This window comes from Ramularia collo-cygni (genome assembly GCF_900074925.1).
Source record: "Ramularia collo-cygni strain URUG2 genome assembly, contig: RCC_scaffold14, whole genome shotgun sequence".
Lineage (NCBI taxonomy): Eukaryota > Fungi > Ascomycota > Dothideomycetes > Mycosphaerellales > Mycosphaerellaceae > Ramularia > Ramularia collo-cygni.
Window position 1 is genome coordinate 784,764 of NW_019716268.1, and position 23,299 is coordinate 808,062.

The 23,299-nt window shown below is 53.0% G+C and overlaps 9 protein-coding genes; 5 read left to right on the plus strand and 4 right to left on the minus strand.

Moving 5' to 3' along the window:
* Nucleotides 1-21: 21 nt before the first annotated feature.
* Nucleotides 22-390, minus strand: RCC_08627 (uncharacterized protein; the record flags this gene model as incomplete). XM_023773875.1 has 2 exons in its annotated part: nt 22-93; nt 355-390. The coding sequence occupies 2 exons, from the start codon at nt 388-390 to the stop codon at nt 22-24; spliced, it is 108 nt and encodes a 35-aa protein (XP_023629643.1).
* Nucleotides 391-1,073: 683 nt separating this feature from the next.
* RCC_08628 (related to Mitochondrial outer membrane protein iml2) lies at nt 1,074-3,507 on the plus strand (the record flags this gene model as incomplete). XM_023773876.1 has 7 exons in its annotated part: nt 1,074-1,167; nt 1,221-1,262; nt 1,317-1,369; nt 1,426-1,546; nt 1,677-2,128; nt 2,189-2,372; nt 2,426-3,507. 7 exons carry the CDS (start codon nt 1,074-1,076, stop codon nt 3,505-3,507), a joined length of 2,028 nt encoding a protein of 675 aa, XP_023629644.1.
* Nucleotides 3,508-3,605: 98 nt separating this feature from the next.
* Nucleotides 3,606-3,937, minus strand: RCC_08629 (uncharacterized protein; the record flags this gene model as incomplete). XM_023773877.1 has 2 exons in its annotated part: nt 3,606-3,812; nt 3,869-3,937. 2 exons carry the CDS (start codon nt 3,935-3,937, stop codon nt 3,606-3,608), a joined length of 276 nt encoding a protein of 91 aa, XP_023629645.1.
* A 351-nt stretch (nt 3,938-4,288) lies between these two features.
* Nucleotides 4,289-6,126, minus strand: RCC_08630 (probable amino acid transporters; the record flags this gene model as incomplete). XM_023773878.1 has 3 exons in its annotated part: nt 4,289-5,590; nt 5,642-5,755; nt 5,842-6,126. 3 exons carry the CDS (start codon nt 6,124-6,126, stop codon nt 4,289-4,291), a joined length of 1,701 nt encoding a protein of 566 aa, XP_023629646.1.
* A 1,663-nt stretch (nt 6,127-7,789) lies between these two features.
* RCC_08631 (uncharacterized protein) lies at nt 7,790-10,900 on the minus strand (the record flags this gene model as incomplete). The annotated part of the gene is made up of 1 exon (XM_023773879.1): nt 7,790-10,900. The coding sequence occupies one exon, from the start codon at nt 10,898-10,900 to the stop codon at nt 7,790-7,792; it is 3,111 nt and encodes a 1,036-aa protein (XP_023629647.1).
* Nucleotides 10,901-12,277: 1,377 nt separating this feature from the next.
* RCC_08632 (uncharacterized protein) lies at nt 12,278-12,941 on the plus strand (the record flags this gene model as incomplete). XM_023773880.1 has 2 exons in its annotated part: nt 12,278-12,777; nt 12,842-12,941. 2 exons carry the CDS (start codon nt 12,278-12,280, stop codon nt 12,939-12,941), a joined length of 600 nt encoding a protein of 199 aa, XP_023629648.1.
* Nucleotides 12,942-14,926: 1,985 nt separating this feature from the next.
* Nucleotides 14,927-16,898, plus strand: RCC_08633 (uncharacterized protein; the record flags this gene model as incomplete). XM_023773881.1 has 2 exons in its annotated part: nt 14,927-15,749; nt 15,802-16,898. 2 exons carry the CDS (start codon nt 14,927-14,929, stop codon nt 16,896-16,898), a joined length of 1,920 nt encoding a protein of 639 aa, XP_023629649.1.
* Nucleotides 16,899-18,117: 1,219 nt separating this feature from the next.
* Nucleotides 18,118-19,007, plus strand: RCC_08634 (uncharacterized protein; the record flags this gene model as incomplete). XM_023773882.1 has 3 exons in its annotated part: nt 18,118-18,297; nt 18,374-18,633; nt 18,701-19,007. 3 exons carry the CDS (start codon nt 18,118-18,120, stop codon nt 19,005-19,007), a joined length of 747 nt encoding a protein of 248 aa, XP_023629650.1.
* Nucleotides 19,008-20,698: 1,691 nt separating this feature from the next.
* Nucleotides 20,699-22,960, plus strand: RCC_08635 (uncharacterized protein; the record flags this gene model as incomplete). The annotated part of the gene is made up of 1 exon (XM_023773883.1): nt 20,699-22,960. The coding sequence occupies one exon, from the start codon at nt 20,699-20,701 to the stop codon at nt 22,958-22,960; it is 2,262 nt and encodes a 753-aa protein (XP_023629651.1).
* Between the last annotated feature and the right edge of the window lie 339 nt (nt 22,961-23,299).

The window sequence follows — 23,299 nt, forward strand, 5'->3', positions numbered from 1 at the left end:
GCAGCCTTTGTGGGCTCGCTGTTACTGCGGTGCGCCAAGTCGTTCGAATAGTAGGATAGTTCTCGGTCTCATGACTCTCATCTCAACAGGAGGCTGCTTATGAATCCAAGTCAGTGGTGATGTCCGTCGGCCCGATACTGGCAATTTCCAGGCGGATAGGTGGTCTGCTTCACGCCGACAAGTCAAATCTCACCCCACACCCTTCAATGATACTCGTCTGGTTCCCATTTCAAGAGAAAACTGCAAACGCTGGACGCATTCATAACCAGACGTGTGATCCCGGCAGAGGTGGGGAACGAAGTCATCGGAAGATGGAACGAGGCATGCGCAAGGCTGCAGCTCCTTGCTACCTACTATGTCTGGCTGGTAGAGATCAGCGCCATCTGGCATGCTGGCATGCACCATCAATCACCGCGTTCGGGTCCAGGTCGTGGTGTCGGTGAAGGAGGCATATCCCGAAGTCATGGTGCATTCATTCAGTGCCTGACGAAGATTGGCCCGAACTCGACTAGATTGGACGACTCATTCTCGCATCATTGGTCCTCGAGGTGTCTGATAGTAGTACCTTATGCCGCTGTCTTGTACCTGCATGCTGCATGCTGGATGTCGTGAGGTTCGGTCGAGGACGCCGGCGAGCCGGTGAACATCCTGGACGCTACGCGTGCCAAGTCAACGTATTACTACCCAAGATGGTTTAGATGCGGTACGGCAGACGTTTATAACGATGCACCCCGCTTGAGTTATTTGATCTTTGCTTGGTTGCTGCTCAGCCGGACTGTTCTTCCTGGTAAGTTACGCTCAATGTGCCGTGTCCCACAAGTGCCACATGGAGTTTGTGATTCCATCTGATCGAGGCGGCAATGACTCGCAGACGGCAGATGTGAGCCTCCGATTGAACCTCCGCCGGCCGAATTAACGAGCGGCGACTTGCGCGGGACGTAGCGAGACATCCTAGTTGCATTGGCTGCTCCGTCGTCATCATTCTTTGTCCTTCCTCTGAGCTATTTGTGTCTCCCTTGAGGCTACGTGAACCTCTCTACGAATGGAAAGCGCTGGAGCATCGCCGGATCATCATGAAAAGATTCGGGCTGGGAGGATGGCTCGGGGGCTCCGCGAGTAGCATTGCCTCGAGCAAGTCGTTGACGGCCCTGGATGAATCGCAGGCTTGTAAGAATCGGGAAGGCGGTATGCATCTATGCTACGGCTGATGCAGGATACAGTGGCAGAAGCGATGGCTAGTGCTGTTCACATTCTCAATGATGGTAAGATTGGGCACGCGATCTTGGGCCATGGTCTCCGGTCTGACTCGCGAGCAGATGTAGAGAGAGCCGAAGCAGAGCTTAGCAAAGGCACTTCGCCCTTTCATAAGGTGAGACATATCCGCCTCAAGCGGAGCAAACATGCCCATCATTGATGCCTATACAGCTAGGCAGGGGTACTGCTCTTTTCCTCCGAGCCGCGTTGGGTTTCGAGAAAGAGGTTATGAAAGAGGCATCCGAGCGGCTGTTAGAAGCAGAAGAGTCTGCCACTGAATACAGAAGAAAAGGTACACCTCCAGTTTTTCTGCATGGCATGTGATAATACTGGTACAGCGCCATGCAGACTCAGTCTAGCACTTGGCTACCTCCTTCATGCCCTCTACCGAGAGCTTTGACTGACCCTACGCCATTTTGTAGCAACCAGAAACCCATCAACAGCACATCAATCGAAGATCTACCCAGTAGGCTCAGAATATGCGCTCATCTTTGCGGAGAGTCAATTGATGCTCGCCGTTATTGGTGTGCTGAACGAATCCCTTACTGAATCGCTCAGAGGATTCTACAGGCTCCGACAGGCTTTCAACACTCTCTATGAGATTGTGGAGGCCGAGAAGAAGTACATGAAGAAGCATTATTCGGAGTCGCAGATATCACTCTCAACGAACCAGAGCTCCACGCTCAGTTCGGACTGCTCAACCCCTGCTAATGGTTCAAATGACCTCGACAAAGAAGTCAATGAAGATCTTGCCACGCAACTCGACCACAAACTCGACGTGAATGGAGATGGCGCGGGGCCGACAACAACCTCGGTCGGACGGAGCGGAACTCTTGAGGATAACATCGATTTTCAAACAGTCACTACCGATCCAGTGGGTTATTGAAGCAATTGACAATCGGGAAGAGATTGACCAGTGCTAATGGCACACTAGATTGACGTCTTCATACATTCCGGCACGATGATGTGCTATGGACTGCTGCAACTCTTGCTGTCGATGGTGCCTCCAGCCTTTTCCAAGCTTCTATCAATCTTTGCCTTTCGAGGTGACCGTGAGACAGGCCTGGCGTTGCTCTGGAAGGCAACAAAGTTCACGGACAACGTCAACGGTGGCATGGGTACAGATGTAACTTGTCACCCCATTCCCTCATCCCGCTAATGCTCCTCTCAGCTGCACTCATAACTTTGATGTTCCACAATGCGGCGGTGGCCGTTTGCGATATCCACACAAGAGAAGCTTATCCCCGAGAAAAATTGCAATCTCTGTTGGTCCACATGAGAACCCTGTACCCGCAGTCCGTCTTGTGGATACTCGGAGAGGCCGGTATGGCGAGCTCCGACCGCGATCTGCCTCGCGCAGTTAGCATACTCAAACCCGATGCTGGAACATCTCCCCTGAAACAAGTCGAAGCTCTTCGCGTCTTTGAGCGCAGTCTGGTATACATGTATATGCACGAGTATCAGCTATGCAGCGACTCGTTCCTCAAGTGCGTGGAACTCAACAACTGGTCGCATGGACTGTACTATTACATCGCCGCGTGCTGTAACGTTGAGCTCTACCGCTTGAAGAGGGCGACAGATCCCATTGGAGCAGATACGTACAAAGAAAGGACGAACGAGTTATTGCAGCTCGTGACGGCCAACACAGGGAAAAAGAAATTCATGGCTCGACAGTTGCCACTTGATATCTGGATCAACCGCAAGATTACAAAATGGGCCTCTCGAGCGAGAAATCGCAAGTGCGACATCGTCGACGCTATTGGAGTGAGTCCCATTGTGGAACTGACATACTTCTGGGGAGGCTTTGGACGGATGGGGCAGGATCACATCAGGACTGCAATCGAGCGTCTGGCATGGAGTGAGGACTCCACACGCGATTCAAAGTGGGAACAAGAGCCTGCTGATGAGCGCGCGATACTTTACCTGCTAAAGGCAACGTGTCTGCGCAACCTCGGCGAGGTCAAACAGGCCGATGCGATGCTTTCGGAACACGTCTTCTGCTATGATAACCAACAGATCAAATCCTGCGAACATGCAGACAACTGGCCTCTTCCAGTGGCACATTACGAGAGAGCCGTGTGTATATGGCAGGACGCTGGTGGGCAAGATGGTGGTGCGGAACATCTACAGCTCTGCAGCGATGAGTTGGCAAGAGTAGAGGGCTGGGAGACCTATGAACTTGAGGCACGAGTGGGAATGAAGGTCACCACTGCTCGTCAGACATTGAGGCAGTGTGGAATAGCTCATCCTTGAAATAAGCATGCTACACAAGTGCTGTTTTGCCTCATATCGTCATGGATCTTTTCCAAGTAGCATTCATTCTTCATCCACGACCGACCGACCGATTGAATCTATTGCGTCGTCTTGCTCGCCGCACCTTCCTTCTCCWTCCCCTCACATCCAACTGCGCTTCCCACGACTTCCTCAGCCTTGCCAAATCCACTTGTTGCTGGTTCGCGGTTTTGACTCGCGGCCTTCATGTCATCGATTCCTTGCTTCTTGTCTTTCTCTGCTGAATCCTTCCAGGCTTCGGAGCCAGTGACCGCTCCAACGGCACCCTGCCATGTATATATAAGTGATGTTCATCAAGTGGAGGGTTCAGTAATGTTCTCACCTCTACGGCTCCCTTTACATATTCAGCGTGGCCTCCGATGAGGGTTGGCTGGGCTGTTGAGTCGGACATGTCTGATTTGTTGCTTGTGTGAAATTTGGTGGARGATAGTATACTTTTTACTTTTGAAGAGGTCCTTTTGTAGATAGATGTATTTGTATTGAGGAGGCAAGATGCAAAGAGCAGAGGCGAGCAAGACAATACATAGTGTGGTTGATTGATCAACCGGCGGGCAACAATAATATAGTGACGTATTTGTACATCATTCCTCCTGGAGGTTTCACATGATCTGGTCCATTACGTTGACGAAGAAACCAGTAGAGGACTTTTGAAAACATATTCATTCGTGGGTATCACACCGAGAGCTGCTCTCGTATMATCAATCGTTTACTCTAGAATCTCATCTTACAACCACTCGCAAGCTCAGTAAGACACCGAGGCCATGCGACGGTCATTGCCACCCTTCTGGCGCTTCAATCCAATCATCTGAATCATCTCCGTCCAGAAACCAACTGGTGGGTCGATAAACGTCTCCTCGTAAGCATCTACAATCGGACGCTCCCAGACCAAGTCAGCTTGGCTGGACTTAACGAACTTGGTCTTCTTGATGACCTTCCAAAAGACGAAGAGGATCGGTGCGAGTATGAGCATGGAGTAGTAGGTGAAGAAGCTCTCGACGTCGAAGCCGCTCCTGAAGGACGAGTATCCGTAGCACAATACAATGAGCCACATCCAGACGAGGGCAATGTAGGCTCCGTACGGCTGGAACCATCCAGTGTATGGGAGAGTCTTGCGGTCAAGGCCCTGCTTCTTACAAGCGTTGTAGAAGAAAATGTAAGTTGTCGTCATCACAATGTAGTTGATGATACCACCAGCGGTGATCAAGTTGATCAACCATGTCAGGACCTTGGCTGATCCGCTGCCGAGCTGAAGGAACGACAGGAATGGGAAGCACATGACGACACCGAAGCAAGCAAGAGGAACTCCACTCTTCGTGCAGTATCGCAGGAATTTCGGAGCGCGGCCCTCGATAGCAAGTCCGTAAAGCGAACGTGTCGCGCAGTAGGTGTAAGTGTTGCCGGCAGAGAAGATGGAGGTGACCAGGAGTGCGTTGACGAGGTGAGGCAAGCCGTTGACTCCAAGGTTCTGCATGGCAATGACATATGGCGATGCGGCACCGGTACCACCGCCCGAAGAGGTTCCAGCGATGATAGCAGACAAGGTTGGGTCGTTGTATGGAATCAAGACACCAACAGCAAGTGCTCCCATGATGAAGAAGATACCGAATCGCCAGTAAACGGTCTTGAAGKCGTTCTTGATATAGATGCGGGGACGCTTGGCCTCAGCGGCGACCATGCTGATGTATTCTGGTCCGACAACAGTGAAGGAGGCAGACCAGAGGGCTGCGAGGAAACCTTCAAAGCGTCCTAGAGAACCGGTGCTCAAGTGCTCGGCGAAAGCTCCGGGCTTGTTCCAGTATCGGAAGCCATATGCATCACCTTGGGGGTTGCCGCCAACCATAGTCACAAAGGTGAAGGAGAACAGCAACATGATCAAAATGACTTTGCCTCCCGAAAGCCAAAACTCGGCTTCTCCGTATGCCTTGACCGCGAGACAGTTCAGTACCGCGTATAATACGATGCAGACGGCGATAACGGCACCTCCTGGGATGTCGTCTCTCCAGAAGCCCAGAACTGTAATAAGCGCAGTAACCTCGAACGGAATCTGGCGGGTGTTAGCACAAATTCATGATCGAAGTCTCGTGGGCATACTGACTAGAAGCGCCTCGTACAAAAAGAAGTTCCAGCCGGCCATGAAGCCGAATGCATCATCTACCCACTCTCCTGCAAGACGAATGAAGCCTCCAGAGACAGGCATAACAACGGTCATCTAAGAATCGAAAGTCAGTCGTAGTCTCAACACGGTCTAGATTCAAGGAGACCAATGGGGCGGTTTCCAATCTTCTTCCAACGCACCTCTGCTATGCAGTTGTTGACCAGTCCGAGCATGCATGAGTATATCGTGTAGGCAAGGAAGAGACTGGCAGGTCCACCGGCGTGAAGACCACCGCCAATGGACACGAACAAAGCCGTGCCAATTGAACCTCCTATAGCCAGCAACTGAATCTGGCGGTTTCCCAACCGACGCTGAAGGTCGTCCTTGTTCTCAGAGATGATTCCATGGCTGATGTCGACTGCGTTGTCCGAGTTGACCTCGACATCAACGTCTTTCTCCCGGGCGAACTTCTCGAAGACACCCATGATGGCCGACTAGTTGGCTGGGCGACTGGTGCACGCCGGCGAGTGTGGAGTAGGTGAGGTTGAGTTTTAGGGAAATGTTGTCCAGGTTTGGGCATGTACACCGGGCCATGTTATGTATTCCAGCAGCGGTGGTGGCGTTGTCCAGCCTTGGGTTCGACCACGCGACATGCCTCTTCGTATGCCATGATCCGCAATGAAGCTAACACTCTTTCGGGGTAGCACTCCACAGCCTAGGCCTCTTAGCGTCGTGCAGGTGAAGAATTCTAGGCCGGAAGGTTTTCTCGTGCTCCCATGGCCGCAGTACCGCAGGTCACAGTGCACACTTTCACCGGTACCTCAATTGYGAGACTATCTGACCCAATGGCAACTTTGGTCGCACCTTGATCCTTGAACATGATGATAGTGGTGATAGGGAAGGCCTAGCCTTGCGGAACCGGAAAAGAGCGTCCTGCCTTGGCCTGGCGACATCGCCTTATTAGCCTGCGCCTTTTGACGCCATCCATTCGCCTATCCTGGCTAGGCCTGGCGGCATCTCCGAACTTTCACGCGACGATGATCCAGTCCACGTTCTCGGTGCTGTATGGAGTTTTTGCACCTAAAGTACGGCGTGTGGCCTCGGCTACTCTGGTCTTCGGAGAGATGTCCAGGCGCAATTAAGTTTGCCATGTGGTTGGGAGGGTAGGGCTGCGGTTCCGCCAATCAGACATGTTCTGAGTGGCTTATAATTCCAGATCGCGGAGACACCTCCAATGGTGCATAGCGTAGCTTGCTTGGTATGAACGTTCACGCGATCAGTTGCAGCGCGATACATGTCTCATCTGTAAGGCTTCCATGGCTTGTAAATTTGGGGACTCCGGAGGCTGCGGATGTTTGCAATCGATGGTCCGACCTGTGGCTGTGTGTCATACCTGTGTCCGCTCATGATTCTGGCAGAAATCATGGCAGTCGAAGAGGCGGTTCGTAGCTTCCACACTCACGCAACAAGCTTCGACGGTCGAAAGTTCCCATACGCGCGATGGGGTCGATGAGGACAGTGGTCCGACAGATGCATGACCTTCCGCGGCCATCATGAGTCGTGAGGCGCGAAGAATACCGTGTACTCAAGGKCAGATCGCATCTAGATGGGCGTTGAGGCCACAATTTGCGTTATGTACGCTTCCGACATCGCCATGATTGTAAACTCAAACAGCGATCCAGATGTCTTTTCTGCCATTGGCTGGCTAAAACTGCTGAGTGCTGTATAGACTCGCTTTCCCCATATACCTTACCATTGTACCTTTGTACAATCCTCTTGCGTCCCTGACTTCCTAGTGCTCGAGACAGACGGGAGGATCTTCGTCCGGCCACGCCTATGGGGGTTTGGCACACCCTTCAGCTCTCTACCACGGTGCCGACAGCAGGCAACATTCACCACATGAGAGGCAGACCACACTGAGAAACTGACTTCGGGAAATCTTCTTTCTATGCGTATCGTTATGTTAGAAATCGTCCTGCTCTATTTATACACTTATACATTGTGGGATATCGACAAGGCCAGTGCCTCGAATAGATCAGCCCCTCCACACACACACATTAATCCGTTATAAGATCGTGGGGAGACTTGAACAAAAGTCGGCCGACGCCGCAACGTCGCGTCGTCAAAGAATAAAAAGATTGCCTCTCATCATGCGCCACCAAAGCCTCCGTCGAGCGCGCCTCGAGCGCGTTCCAGCCTTCGCCTCATCATCAGCATCCTCATCTCCCTACTCATACCATCCTTCTCATCACCTTCCTCCTCTTTTCGCTGCATCTCTCGGACAACATGCCTGAGGCTCTCTACAACGCCAAAGAGGACCGCGTTTTCGCGAAGCCCAAGGGCAACTCCTGTGGGATCCAGAAGTGTATTGACAGCGACAGACGTCAGGTCTCTCGATGGCTGGCCATGCCGATGAGTGAGGGGAGACGGTGAAGGTTTGTTAGGAGTGGATTTGGTCTCGCTGCCAATTCCAGAGTCTGCACGGTCTGAGCTGCTAGAACGTCGCAGCCTCACTGCAGTCCTCGGCCTAGGATTGGTATCAAGAGTTAGCGACTCCGTGCGGTTCGTCCAGAGAGAATGCGACTCATTGGCCCCAGCATGTTTGCTGTTCCGCCCTCCTTCGGTAGGGCCTCTGAACGCATCTCGCCCGGCATCGCTCATTGGACTGATAGCTCGATCGGGGAGGTTCAAAAGGGTGGAGATTCGACCCAACGACACTGAGATTGGCGACACAGGACGGGAATAAGCACCATTCAGGTGACTTGCTTTACCCGGGGAATCACTGCCTTCTTTCGCGGTTGAAAAAGAGTGCATGGTGCTGACACTCTCCTCGCTCAGTGGTCTTGCCGCCAGTTGCCTTTCGGCGAGTGTCCGCTCAATAGCTCTCAACCTCTCCGGGGTCTGCGGCGTATCCGGTGGGAATATCCCACCTACGCCAGGGTCGGACACATACCCATCCACGTCATTGTCGTTGTCGTTGTCGCTTTCGTCCATCTTGGCGGCGGCAGGTCCTCTAGCGGTTGCCGTGCTTGACATGCTTCCGGCACTGGACTCCGAGGGTCTCCTCTTCACGTTATACCGAGCCATAGCACCGCTGAGGAAGAAATTCTCGTAATCGAAAGCGTCCTCTCGATGCTCGTGTGGGACCACACCCTCTCCTTCATATTCCACAGCATCTTCATAAACGCTGTCCCCGGCATCAGATTCAGAAGGCGCGTAGTCATCGTCTATACTCGAGTCTGTTTTCACAATGTAATTCTGTGATGAGCGTGGAAGCACAGGAGAGGATCCAAACCCATCATCCGACAAAGGAGGGGACGGCGGCCCTGCGAGCATATCTTCTACTCCCCTGTCGTCCAAGCAGGTGCCAGGCATTGCAGTCTTGGATGAATTGGGCTGATGATAAGAATGTCTCTTCTCAGCTGATTTTCGCATCGCCGACGCACTTGACGTCCGCCGATGGCTTGTCTCATCTGCCGTCTCACTGCGCTTGTGCCCATTCTCCTGATTTGGAGAATTGTTTATCCGAATGTTCCGCACCCTTGCTTTTCTTTCGGGATTCGAACCCGTGACTACCTCGACAGCTTTGCCATATTGGATGCGATCTTTATGGATGCGATCTTTCTTTGTGCCTCCAGCTTGCTCAGCAAAGGCATTGCGGCTTCCAGACACAGCCCAAGAATCGGCGGTGCCACCATCTTGAACTTCGGGTGTCTTGAGCTMACGTGCGTCGTTCACTCCGGGGCTGTAGAAAAGCTCAGGCGCGGCGCTTTCGGCGTTGTTGAATGGTGTCGTCTGAGTGGCACGAAGACTCGCTTGGCTCTGCCTCCTTAGACTGTCTTCACGCGCGCGATCCTTGAGAGTTGATATTCTGCCCTTCAAACTTGACATTTGCTCACGCAAGTCCGAAGTCCTTGAATCAGATCGAGATGCCGGACGGTGAATGCCCAGACCATTATTCGTATCTTGGCTACCTGAAGTTTGATGGTGATATCTTTGCCTCGCAGTATCTCTCCAAGTCGATTCGTCGTCGCCCTCGGGCAGTGCCTCCAGGTGGTTCGCGTCAGGTGACACTCTGTTATGCAAGGGACGCTCGTGGCTACCCAGCTTTAGGGAATCTGAACTTCTACTTCCTCGCAGTCTTGATGTCTGTGTGGGAGACTCGGTAAATCTTGTTCGAGACGGTGTCCTGCTCCGTGACTGCAGACCGCTCCCAGAGCGACGCTGATCCAGTGAAGTAAATGGTCTTTCGGGTAGATTGACCGTACTGAAATTGCGTGTATGCTGATACTGTCTTCCCAGCGCAGGAGTCGACGTTTGCGAATGCAATGTTCGAAGGGTCATGGTCGGATCCTGATCCCCGTCGCGATCGCGGTCGTACAGGTCGTAATGTTGCTCTTGGGGGATGTAGCGGACGCGGCTGTTATATGATGCGCTTCCCTGCAAGTAATGGGCATGYGCCGAACCTAACGACGTCGCACGTTTCAGATTCGCGGTGGTCAACGGAGCCACGAGGTCGCGCGCACCTCGAAGGTTGCCTTCCATGACATTCAATCGTTTCTTCGCATTGGCCAGAATCTGTTCGGCCCGCTTGGACAGGATAGCGGAATTGTACTCTTCTATCTCCTGCTTCCGCCGTTGTGCATCAACTTCGCTGCTCTCAAACTGCGGCGCATTCTCGTCCACGGTTTCGTCGTCACTGCCTGTTCCCTCTGGCTTTGCGTACTTTGCCAGAAATTCGGCCATGCCCGACAGTCCGGACGAACTCCCGCTTTTACGACGCTTCTCTTTGTCGGGCAGCTGCAGCTGCTCGGCTTGCTGCGCCGGTTGTTCGGGCGCCAGGTTGCCCACGTCCTGCAGCACAGGCGAAGTGTAGTCGCTGTCGATGGAGCCGTGGGAGACGTTGCGGGCACGGCGAGCGTCTCGCAGATTGCTGTTGATGGCATTCCCGCCTGTGCGGCTCCGCAACAGCAACATCTTGCGGCTCATGAGGCCCGGCTTTTCGTGTTCTTTCCTGGCCATGTCTCGGTTGGCTGCGTGCTCACCCGCCGGACTGGCAGGCCTGCTCCGCTCGCGCAGGTAAGAGGGACTGGGTGGGCGTGTTCGCCGTGCAAAGCCGGCGCGGGGGGCCGACAGTGCCGTGTAGTCGCGATCCACGGTGGGCAGGATGTTGTCGGGGTTGGTGAGTGTCGGCGACGGTGGTGCGGGCTCGTCGTCCGCCCACTGCTGCGTGTGCAGAGCATGCAGAGCAACCGACATGGTGGTAACCGCCGCACACGCCAGGGAATCCCTAATGTTGGGGCCACCAGACCAGCTCCCACGCGGCACACGAGTTCCACTGCAGGAAGACGGCCGCCAGCGATACAGAGCGAGAGGCGTGGGACCGAACCTCGAGGTAGCTCCGTTTGCGCCCAAACTTCGCTCCTTAATGGCTGTTGTCTGACTTTCCCTCGACAAGCTTGTCTCATTTCACCAGCTGCTTCGCTGCATCTGTTGCTGCAAGTTCCTTCACCGTAGCAATATCCCGACCATTTTTTGCTGCAGTCAGGCGACGTATAATTTGCGCCAGGTCAGCCCTGCTACGATGTATTGTTGGCCACGAGCACGGGTGGCATACGGAGGCCAGGTTCACCGTTGTCTTCTCAGCGCAGGCATCCGAAGCAAACCCCCAAAGGAGGCTAGAAGCAGATCACTCGCTACGCCATTCGTCCGGCYCTCTATCTAACTTTTGCTCATATGGAAGACGTGTGACGCCCTCTGCAAGCTCCTGTCATGTTTCACGCGCGGTCGCGAGTTCGCGAAGATTGGCGGCATTGGCAGGGGCATCACCGTCGCGACTTTCAAGTTGTACCGAGACACCCTACCTCTTCTACATGTAACGTCCGACGGTGGTGAACGCACTCCCCGCTATGGTTCGACACAGCTGTACATGCTTGATCCTCACCTGGTATATCCCGGCATGACAGTGTCGTTGACTCAGTACGCCTGTTGGGTACGACAATCTGGCCAACATTCCACCAGCAGAGATGGCCAAGTCGCATTCGAAGCTCGGAAACAAAACAGAGATCCCCGGTTCTGCCTAACCAACCAGCCCTGCGCGACCCGTGTGATGCAAATCTGCACAGGGCGTTCGTCTGATGGCTTGTTGCTTGTTAGCCGCCTCGAGGCTGCATTTGATGCTCTCTTCGCAGTGCGCACCATGAGGCCAGTCGTGGCGGACGAATTGCGATGAGGATCACTGATCAACAATTTTTTGGTGAAGCTCATCTTCCCCTGCAGGATGCTTTAGGCTGCAGCCGTATGCAGGTACCATGCCGCAATGGACAGGGAGCATGCACGAGCCTCGGAGTCAACAATGTGGGATGACGCGAACTCGCAGCTCGAGGCGGAGTGGAAACCGTGGACGGATCGAAACACGGCGATCGCTTCGCATGTTCTAACAACAACAATTAATCCATCAATACGATCTATCGATGGATAAAGGTAAGCGAAGTGCAACGCCGAACGCCGCACATCTCATCGCTGGAAGAATGCAGTCAGCATGGCCACTAGGCTGCAGCGTTCAACGCCGCATATGTCCAGTTCTATCTGCGCTTCAGCCGCATTTCGTCCTTTTGTCAAAAGATTCAAGTTACAATGTCAACATCACAACTCACCATCCGTCCCGCGGCGCTAAAATCTTCAGATCATGAGCTTCTAATCGACTTCAAAGACTCTCAACTCGAGTGGCTGTCCGAAGTGGGAAGTACGGAACAATGGGGCACACAGCCAGCTCGTGAGGGCAATCCATCAGTGTTGGAGAAATGTCGCCAGTGGGTAGAAAAGAGCGAGTCACATGTGCCATGGGGCGCAGAGTGGTGCCGTGCTTTCGTTGCAGAGACATCAACCGGTACGCCTGTTGCCGGACTGGTCCTGGACTCAAAAGCACCTGCATATGTTCGAGCCATCCTTCCTGGACAGGACGAACAAGACCCATTCGTCTACCTCGCATATTTGATATCAAATCGGAATGCAGGTGGAGAAAAGAAAGGTGCTGGTGCCGCATTGATCAATGTAGCCAAGGAACAAACTCGAAAGGCAGGTTTGAATCGGATCTGCCTCGACTGTTTCCGTGGCAATGGTCGGAAATTGGTAAAGTGAGTACGCGTGGTTGCGATGTTAGAGTATGTGCGCGAGACTAATGCACCTTTCCATTGTTAGATATTACGAGAGCCAGGGCTTCGTATCGATTGGTGACTTCAGTGCTTCGGTCCCAGACAAGGATGACTGGCTTGGCTGCGTGATGGAGATGCGGGTCTGATGGAGGGCTTGCGACGATACACCCTAAGCGAGTACATGATGAAGTCGAAACTGGGTAGGCGGATCCCATCGCTGATCGAGCGCCTCGCCGATAACACGCTCATCGCCGGTCGGCGGAAAATTCAGATCCATCCGGAAGCCTCATTTTTTTCGCAAGCGGCTTTCTCGTCATAATTCTCTTCTTTTCAGTCGAATCGAAGTCAAACGGCCCAACATCAAAATCCTGTTCTTTGATGATTCCGTACGTTGTACTTCAGGTAGAGTCCCTTTCCTTGTCGGAGGCGCTGAGCACTGCAATAACTCCTTGCGCATCGGCTTTCTTGCAGCCACATCCAACTAAGATGCTACCCCTGGATCTTGGTTCAGCATTGCTTGTGCGAAGTTGAGGACGCCGATAGGGGAGCTCAACCCGGTACTGACAACGTCCGCCTCCATCACTCACGCGCCACGTTGTTGGAACTCTGACGATTCCCAATCATCGACAAGCGATGGCAGCCATGGCTTGCAAGATAAGACACGAGCCAAAGCTATTGTCAACTTACTAGCGTGAGGCTGATATGGGAAGAACTCAGCCTTCACGTTACATCATTCCTTCGCCCCGGCTGCAAAGAAACCCACGCTTTGCGGAGCTTTCTTCTCAGCTTGCTCTCTTGCGTGAGGCTCGTTCTTCATTTCCTCCACGCCGCTCTCCAGTCGCCACTTCGCGGCTACGACCATCTGCCCAGTCCCCTGATCGGTGACATGTACCCACCTACTGGTTGGGCCTTCAAGTGCGAATGCTACGTGCACTGAAAGCGAACATATGACGGTATACTCAAGTACCACCCTTGGTTTATAAGACCGAGAGCTAGGATTGCTTTGAGAGAAGGACGCGATACGCCTGCAATTGTTGCGCGTTTCTCGACAGTACTTACTGAAGCCTTGGATGATGGACTTTCGGGTCGCACCTTTAAGCTGGGCGTCATGTTCCATGGCTATGGCCGTCGGGGTGTCCCCTATGGCCATACCGTTTAGGACTGCGAACTCGTGGAAGGAGGAATGCAGGAGAGGAGAGAGTCTGAATGGCATCTTCGTTATTGTTCATGTGCACGGCATAATACTTACACCGGCGATTGTAGGCTGCTGGACGATTCAAGGTAGCAGTTCAACGCAGTGAATGCATGAAGCGTCTGTCGAAGGTCCCCCGAGTCCAGACGAATCATTGGAGCAATCTCGAAGGAACGAGGCAAGGTTGACCAAAGGGCGGCAGACGACGTCCTTTGCATGTTATCTTGCTTGAAATGGCTGAGGTCAGTGAGCTGTAACTGTGTAGGCATTCTTGTATCTGGTCAAAGGCTGGCAAAAATGGGCAACATATGTGCATTTCACTCCCAATGATCCGTGTGTTGCAGTCGTGTCCGGCTTCGTTCTCTTTTCGCGTGCAGGCCGTCTCACATGCCACTCAGCGCTCGCGTGCCGCATTCTCATTCTCCGGACTTCTCAACCACGCATGCGCCTCACTCGTGCTTCCAGTCCAAGCATGCTGGGGTTGTTCTCGCTCGCGCTCGCAGAACCGGAGCAAATGTTCATGGTTTTAAGGCGGCCGTTTTGTCTTGGCAGGACTAGAGAAGAGTTTGCCAACTTCCCGCAAGTTCGATCCTGTCCAACAGTCTATGATACATCAAGACGCGTTGATAATTTCTTCTTGATATCCTTTGGTGAGAGGGTCGAGCGGTTCCTCGAATTGGCGTCTCGGATAGACTTCTCTTCATTATCCGGAGCAATATGCGCCACAATGTCCGTCCGGTACCAGATTGCAAACGCATCTCAAACCGCTACCGTGGATTTGACCACTGGGCAGGCACACCCTAGCTAGAGCTGTCGCCGAAGCGAGAGAGATGACAGAAATAGTTGTCGCACGAGCAAAGACCATTTTCACGCCAGCTAAGCCAAAGTTTCTTATACTCTACCGCCACAAGCCTAAGTACGTTTGGTGCGGATGATGCCATGTCTAACCTTCGAGTCATTAACGTGTCTCCCCGAGAAGAGGAGGCACCGTACTTTGCTAGTGTACATGCAAACTACGACGACGCCGACGACGTGCTGGACGATTCACCAATGTCCACCCCCGGCGGAGCTACCCGTGCTCCGCTTTACACTAGAGAGGAAATGCCGTCTCCTGTAGCTTCGCCTGCTCCCGCGAGCGTCTTCGGAGCATCAGTGAATGACCAAGAATACCACGACCAGGCCAGCGCAAGCTCAGCCAGGCCTGTGGCAGGCGATCAAAATGAGGAAGATGACTCCGAGCTGGACTCGTTCAACCTACAGGCTCCTCCGCCACCAACGGGACGTGTCACCAGCAGTCTTGAAGCTCTTACGGCACGGTTCTTCTCCGCTGACCATTTGGATATGATATTACGCGATCAATCGCTTGCCATGCGATTTTCCGGATTCCTAGGCACATATCTTCCGCAGCATGTTGGAACTCTCAACCAGTACAAGGAAGCAAAGAAGATCATGTTGGCACTTGACTACGCCAATGCCGCGGCGAACCAGATGTCTCTCAAATATGGCCATCCAATCGAAAATGCCGCGACCCTCGACCGTCATTTCGGGGCGAGAAAGAATGAATTGGCTCACGAGCTGGTTCATGACGCCCTGCCGGCGTACTTGACGCACCAACTGGTATCACTTGTGACGGACACGCTTGTGAAAGAGATTACTGGCCATAGCGCGCCAGTAATGCGCGACCTTGTGCCTAGTCTCGCTGAGGTATACTGCATTAGCGACCCTTCATTACCTGATAATCCCATAGTGTATGCTTCCGAAGGTAAGACGTCTTTTGCTCCTCAAAGTAGACACTGCTAATGGGTGTGCAACAGAGTTTTACAACACTTCCATGTACAGTCGTGAACAAGTCATTGGACGGAACTGTCGATTTCTGCAGGGCCCGAAAACCTCATCTGCATCTATTAGAAGGCTAGTCGCAGCTCTCACACAAGGAGAGGAGTGCTGCGAGACCGTGCTCAACTATAAACGGGATGGAACGCCTTTCATGAATCTGCTCCTGATCGCTCCTCTTTACGACAACAAAGGCAAAGCTCGATACTTCCTAGGCTGCCAGATTGATGTGTCTTCTCTGATCGAGGGCGGAAAGGGCATCGAGTCTTTCGCTCAGCTTCTTTTTGAGGACCGACTGCGTGATTCTTATTCAGCAAATCCTGTCCGCAGGGACCCCAAAGAGACGCTGCGTGAATTTGGTCAGCTGCTGTCTCCCGAAGAATCAGATTCAATCAGCAATCGAATGCGACCAGCGAGTGTGGCGGCGTCGGGCTCTCTTGCATCAGGAATACCCATCAGAACGAAAAGCCGCGGCAGTAGAATCATATTAGGAATGGATGCTCCGGATCCTAGACCTCCCCAGATGTGGCCTCATGCTAGCCTTGGTCCCTCTGGCCGGCTTCCGGGAGTGTATCAAAACTACCTATTGGTCCGACCATACCCTTCCTTACGGATAACATTCACCTCTCCAACTCTGAGGATTCCTGGCATGTTACAGAGCAAGCTTCTTGATCGAATAGGCGGTCCAGAGGCAGTACGCACTGGTCTTCTCGAAGCTTTAATGAATGGCACCGGCGTCACTGCCAAAATTGCATGGCTCACATCAGGATCGGACATGCTGGAACACGGGAAAGTCCGATGGATACATTGTACGCCTCTGCTGGGAAGTGATGAGAAAGTGGGAGTGTGGATGGTAGTTATGGTGGAGAATGAGCTTGTCACAGGAGGGTTGAATCGCCACAGCCAGGTAATCACTCCTGGTGTGGACTCTGTTCAAGGTGCACAGCGATACACTGGTGCGAAGCTGTATGCCGATTATCTGAGAAGAGAAGGTAGGCCCGGAACAGGCCAAACATTGCCGAGCTCGTCTTCGACTAGGGAGATGAGGACTGTTGACGAGGTTTTCCGAGACTTCTGATTTCGATTGGACATCGCTGCCGGAGACCCTGCAACTTCGTGAGACTACCTAGGTGCCAACGTCGCGATGGTGGCGGACGCGGAGCTGGAACCAAGCGCCAGGCCCGACTACGAAGAGGGGTCAATTCAGCTATAAGGTGCCCATACAGGACTCGGCCGTCGCTAAGTTCCAACACGGCGCACTGCCGATTAATAAAAGGAGTCGAGAACAACTGTTAGCGCATTCCTGGCAAGACRATGTGCATCAGCATCTATAAGCCCGCATGCTACATATCGACATGCTAGTGAGATTTGAATGCAAGTCGGCTGGTCCATAATGCGTCGTGTGTCGTTTTGCAGTGGACAGTATCAAAAATAGAGAGCATAGAACCTTTGGAAATGTAATCATATTGCTAATAGCTGCCACTCTTGCCTCAAGCGCTCACTAGCAACATAGAGTCGAAAGCACAGTCCTTCAGGGGAAACGAACTGTAGGCCTATCGACAACTTACGGTAATATGTACAGTCTTGGGCCTGTGAACTTTGAGATCCCTCCGGCACATGTCGTTTCTCCCCTCTGCCGCTGAGAACGCGTGATTATATACAGCAAGATTCTGCCCGGGTTTTCATCGGTTCCTTAGCTCAGTTGGTTAGAGCGTGGTGCTAATAACGCCAAGGTCGAGGGTGTAAGTTCATACTCTCACGCAGTGGAGAGAGAGCCAAAAGCTAATGTTGTATTCAGTCGACCCCCTTAGGGACCATCCCATCTTTTTGCCTTTTTGCTGTGAAATCTTGGAGGAGGTTGGGTTTCCTTGTGCTAAACGCATGTGAGGAAATGTCAACGCCTTTAAGGTATATTTAGAAAGGTCCTGCTTAGTGGATCAGGGTGTGTCAGAAAGTAATGGGAGATGACTGCCCATTTTGCGTTGACGATAGGTGCTCTGCTCTGTCTCCTCATGTCACTGGAGAGCTGAGCCGCGGGATGCATTGCACGGAACGGAACGCTGTAACCCAGCGCTAACTTCCTCCAATCAGCGGCCCCCCGCCGGCGGTCGCGATACGATGCACAGATGCCCAGATGTGAGGCTGAGGCTGAGAAGCAACTTTCATTTTTTGTTCCCCTTGCTAACCATTAACGCATCACTGTCAACATTGCTCAAACCGCTTGCAACTCTTCTCTAGATTTCTGCTTCTGCCAGACGTAAACAGCCAGAGACTAGGTAGCCGAAGTTACAGCAGATATGCTGCTGTTCGACCGCGGCGCCAAAACGGCGCCCTCGCATTATCCACGCATTCTATTCCATGGCCTACGCACCGCCCAATTGATGGCAAGCCTAATCGTTGGAGCCATTATGAGTTACTTCATCTACCACTTGAGTCACGACGAAACCACATACCAAACGCCATGGACTTTCAAATGGGTACGTAGAAGCAACTCAGTCCTCGCGTGCTAGTCTCGACAATCGTTCACTTTACTCATACCATACATATGACTAGCTGACAGCGGCTTCTCTGTTCTCCATTGCAGCTCTTGCTATCACAATCGTCATGCATTGCTRCTTCGGCCTGAACCCAAGATTTAACCTTGCCGTCAACGGCATCCAGGCGATTCTGTGGACAGTGAGCTGGAGTCTTCTCACTTGGTTCATGAGTGGCACATTAGCTCACGTCTGTGATATTGAGCACTGGAAAGAAGATGTCGGCATCATGGTCTGCCGCATCTACAAGGCGTTGTTCACCTTTACGCTGATTGGATTGTGAGTCTACGAGCCATGTGCCCTACGGATGGATGCAAGAGACGTGGAACACTAATGCTCTGGACAGTGTGTCTACACTCGTCGCTTTTGGACTAGACATCTATGTTCGACGTCAACAGACACGACGAGGAATCTATCGCTTGCACGATCTGAACGGCAAAGGAGCCGTCACAACAGGAGCGAGAGGCGCTTTTGCCGATGATGCTGAGTCCGAACGCCGTGAAAGCGGAGCATGGGATGCACCACGGCTGTCTATGGGCCCGTATCGCGAACCTACCGACGCAAGGGTGCAGAAGCAAGGCTACTCTGTGCCCGAGAACCAGTTCGACTATGATACCGGGTACGGTGGGAACCAAGCAGGGAGAATCCAATGAACAGAATTTTGAGGACTTACGAATTGATCGACGAGCTCACCATAAAAACAGATCCTCAAAGGGACACCATCAGATTGGCTTTGTGAATCTCGAATGTGTTCCCTGACTGATCAGGCTGCCCCACTCCAGCCTCATACAGCATGTGTGTGGCCTGTCCATTCATAAAGACCCGAGGAGCGAACAGCCGCAATCATAACTTCATGCAAGTATTGAGCTTTCGCTTCGCTCGCATGTGGTGGGACGAATCGTTACACATGTGCCCAAAGTGGCATCCCTTGATTCCTTTGGGTCATGCTGCACTCTCACACCACCAAGGTCATCCCTTTCAGCAATCAAGTGAACGAGACATCACTTGCCCGGCGATTGTACTCGTTCTTAGTCCGGAAATGGACTCCGGAGCCAAGCATCTCGCATCGCAACGCGTCTGTGGCGAGACTGGGCAGCGATATTTTCGCTGCTATCTCCCTGTGACATGATTTTAGCCATTCGAAGAAGACGGCGATGGATATACAAAACGGATTTGGAGTATCGATCTCAGCAAAAGATCCATCCATGGATCAATGAACAATGAAGCTCAGCGATGGCCGGCACGATCAATACTCGGTGTTGCCGCAGGTGTGCACTGTGTTGGGCTCAGCTCGCTTGACAATATATCTCGCTCATTGGATTGAGTCAATGTCTCTCTCGCCAGCTCAATGCCATGCAAACGCCGCGTCGTTGACAGCTCGAGTCTCCTTGGCCTTTCCAATAGTATGGTGGATTCATGCATCTACGTGTTACTGTACTAGTCCAGCCACCGAATTGAGAATTTGCAGCGCCTGTCCTGGAATAGAATTGTGGGTCACCTTGCAGCGCAGCCGTTGGTTCGCGGTATACGAGCCTGGTCATGCAGCGAGTTTTTACACTTCACCTCACCTCTCTTGCTTATCCCTAGAGTGTTCGCCATCGTGGTGGTAATGTTCTCTGGATCGCTGTACAACCCCACATTGATAGTATCGCGAGGGTGATGGAGTGGGAGCCAGGGATGATTCCACTGGAGCACAACAGGCCAGGCCACTTGCAAGGTTTGCAAGGGAGCGCCCGTCCTACCGAATGTCTGGAGGTGCAGGGATTGAGATCTCTTTACAGCAAACGTCGACGTGTACCACGCTTCCTACGCGGCATTAGCGAAGGCCAATCTCAGAATTTCCGCATTGAATTGGCAACGGGGTTGCTTCTTCGGCGATCGCTGGACAGAGACATGCATTTTGCTCATCTGTTCGGTCGATAGGTGATGGGATGGGTGGCGATGAGGAACTCTTTGACAGCTCGAGGAAGAATCGACTCTAAAACATGCTCCGTATCCCGCCATGATGTCGTTGCCTGGTCAGGTAAAGTATTATTCGCTTGGGAGAGACGAATCCACCTAGGACCCACCGCAGCACCGCATGGCCCACTCTTCGCTATGCATCTGAACACGGCATGCACAAACGACTTGAAGTCTTGGTTCCTGTCATACGGCTTGGAGCTGCGTTTCGAGAGGGAGTTGATCAGACAAACGTGGCCCGGCGGCATTGACTCGGCGGTGGGAGGCGGCACCTCATTAGAGTGCATGTCCCCTCTCTTCATCTCCCCGAAACGCACAATCAATCTCTTTCGGTCTACGCCTCGTCAATCTATCTCGCTTCATCCCGTTCCATTGGTCATCGGACATGTTCTTCGCCCTTCCAGTCCTTCTCGCAGCTTTGTTGGGCCGTGGAGCTGCAGAGACACCATGGGTTGGCCATGATCCCGGTGATCGACGCCAGGTTGCTGCCGCCGACCCTGCCTCCACCATCAGGGATGAGATAACAAGGCTGGAGGACGCGCTTCGCGTGGAATATTCTCAGCTCGCCAGCCTTTGCAATACCAATCCTTCCGCTTGCGCCCCGTATTCCACTTCTACTAATACACGGCGATCCTCGATTCCATCTGTTTCTTCTCGTTCGTCCGCCGCCTCCATTTCCTCGGCCAATTCTTTGACAGCTTCTTCCTCAGCCGCTACATCCACCCCGGCGTCCAAGTCTAGCTCTCTCCGTTCCACTGCAGTTACTATATCTGTCGCGCCCAATACCTCCTTCCCACTGAGTGTATCACGCTTTTCAACTGTTTCCACTTCTAGCAGCACGACTTCCTCTCGGACCAGCACCACAACTTCGTCTGGCTCGCCACCACCTCCCTCGACAGCAGCTCCTTCAGCAAAGGCAAACTCAACGACCTCTACAACCACTTCATCCATGGGAGGGATAATCTCAACACCAAGTCCACCCGCCCCACCGGCGCCTGGCACACCCRACCCAATGGCGAGTGTAAGCTGCGAAACATTGTGCTCCTCCCTGACTTTCCCAACCGGTTTTGATGCCAGCCCAGTATCATGCGTATCCTACGCTGCGAACTCAACCATCACAATCACCGGAGGCCAGGCAGAGTCAACATGCGGAACATCCTTTGTACCTGAGGTAGATGTTTGCCGGGTCGTTCTGACTGTGGCTACCAGCGAGGAATCGGAGGTCTATATGGAAGTCTGGCTTCCGGAGGGCGAGAGCGAGTGGAATGGCCGTACCATGAGCACCGATAACGGAGGAGTTAACGGATGTGTCAAGTTCGTCGACATGCAATACGTTACTTCACTTGGATTCGCTGCCATTGGCGACAATGCTGGCCACAACGGCTCATCTTTCGATGGATCATGGTTTGCTGAGTCCAACGAGCTCATCCTGGATTGGGCGTACCGTGCACGTCACTCGTCTGTTGTTGTTGGCAAAGCGGTCGTCAACCAGTTTTACAACACCCCAGCAGAGTACTCCTACTACATTGGATGTTCTGCTGGCGGCGCACAAGGAATGAAATCTGCTCAGGAATATCCCGACGACTTTGATGGCATCATCTCTGGCTCCGCCGCATCCGACTTCAACCACTTGCAAGCGTGGAGCGGTCGCTTCCTGCAGCTCACGGGAAGCCCAACAGCTGAGACATTCCTGACCTCTGCGGACTGGCTCACAGTACAGACTGCCATTTTCGATCAGTGTGATGCAGCGATTGATGGCGTGGATGATGGCATTCTCGAGGATCCTACCGCTTGTCAGTTCGACTCGTCAGTGCTCGCATGCTCGAACAACGCAACTCTCGCTGGCTGCTTGACCGACATCCAAGTCACGACGGTCAACAACGTTTTCTCCGAGCTCTACAACACCGAGGGCGAACTCCTCTACCCGGCGCTTCAATACGGGTCGCAGGTGGATGCATTCAGGCTTGGCCAGCTTTCCGGCGCGGCACAGGGCATCTCCAGAGACTGGTACAAATTTGCCGTCGTTGACGATCCGGATTGGGAGGCAGTAGACATGAGTCAAGCAGACTACGCACGGGCGGATGAACTTGATGCCTTCCATGGCGGCGTATCGGCTTATTCTGGCGATCTCAGTGCGTTCCAGGCCTCTGGCGGAAAGCTGCTGATGTACCACGGCATGGCAGATCCACTGGTGACTCAAGGCAACAGCCAGCGCTACTACTTGAAGGTCGCCCAGTCGCTGGGACTCGACAACTCGGGCCTTGACGACTTCTTTCGACTTTTCCGCATCAGCGGCATGGCTCATTGTGGTGTCGGTGGCATCAGCGGTGCTGGAGCATGGATGTTTGGCCAAAACCGAGTCGCAAGCGTTGCACCCAACAGCATCATCTCGGACCTCCAAGACTGGGTTGAGGACGATGTCGCTCCAGACACGCTCACCGGAACCAAGTTCTGGTATGACACCCCCAGTCTTGGTGTACAGTTCACGCGTGCGCATTGTCGCTTCCCATACCGCACCACGTACCGTGGAAACGGTCTCGACTCGACCCTGGCATCATCGTGGAGTTGTGAGTTGATCGAGGACTGGCAAGAGTGTGGAGTCGGCGCATCGCCTCGACTCTGCAACGTGGATGGCTCGTTTCTTTGAGGCCCGTATTCTCGCACGGGGAATGGAAAGCGCTGATGGACAAATAAAAATAATGTTGACAACGAATGCTCGCAAAGCTATCTCTAGCGAATGACTTGACGGTATATAATAGGTGTGATAGAGTGATCGCTCGTGGCGATGGATAGAAAGTCGCGTACCACGTAATTCTCACACAACACTTCTCACGACTAATTTCGCTGCTTCTTCCTCCCACATTTCCTTGGCCTTTCGCCCTTGCTCCTCCTCTTTCCTTAATAATCTCGCTTGTGACAGCAATTTCGTCGCGGGTGCCAACATGAACATCAGGCTCACACTAGGATCGACGGATCATCTACAGCG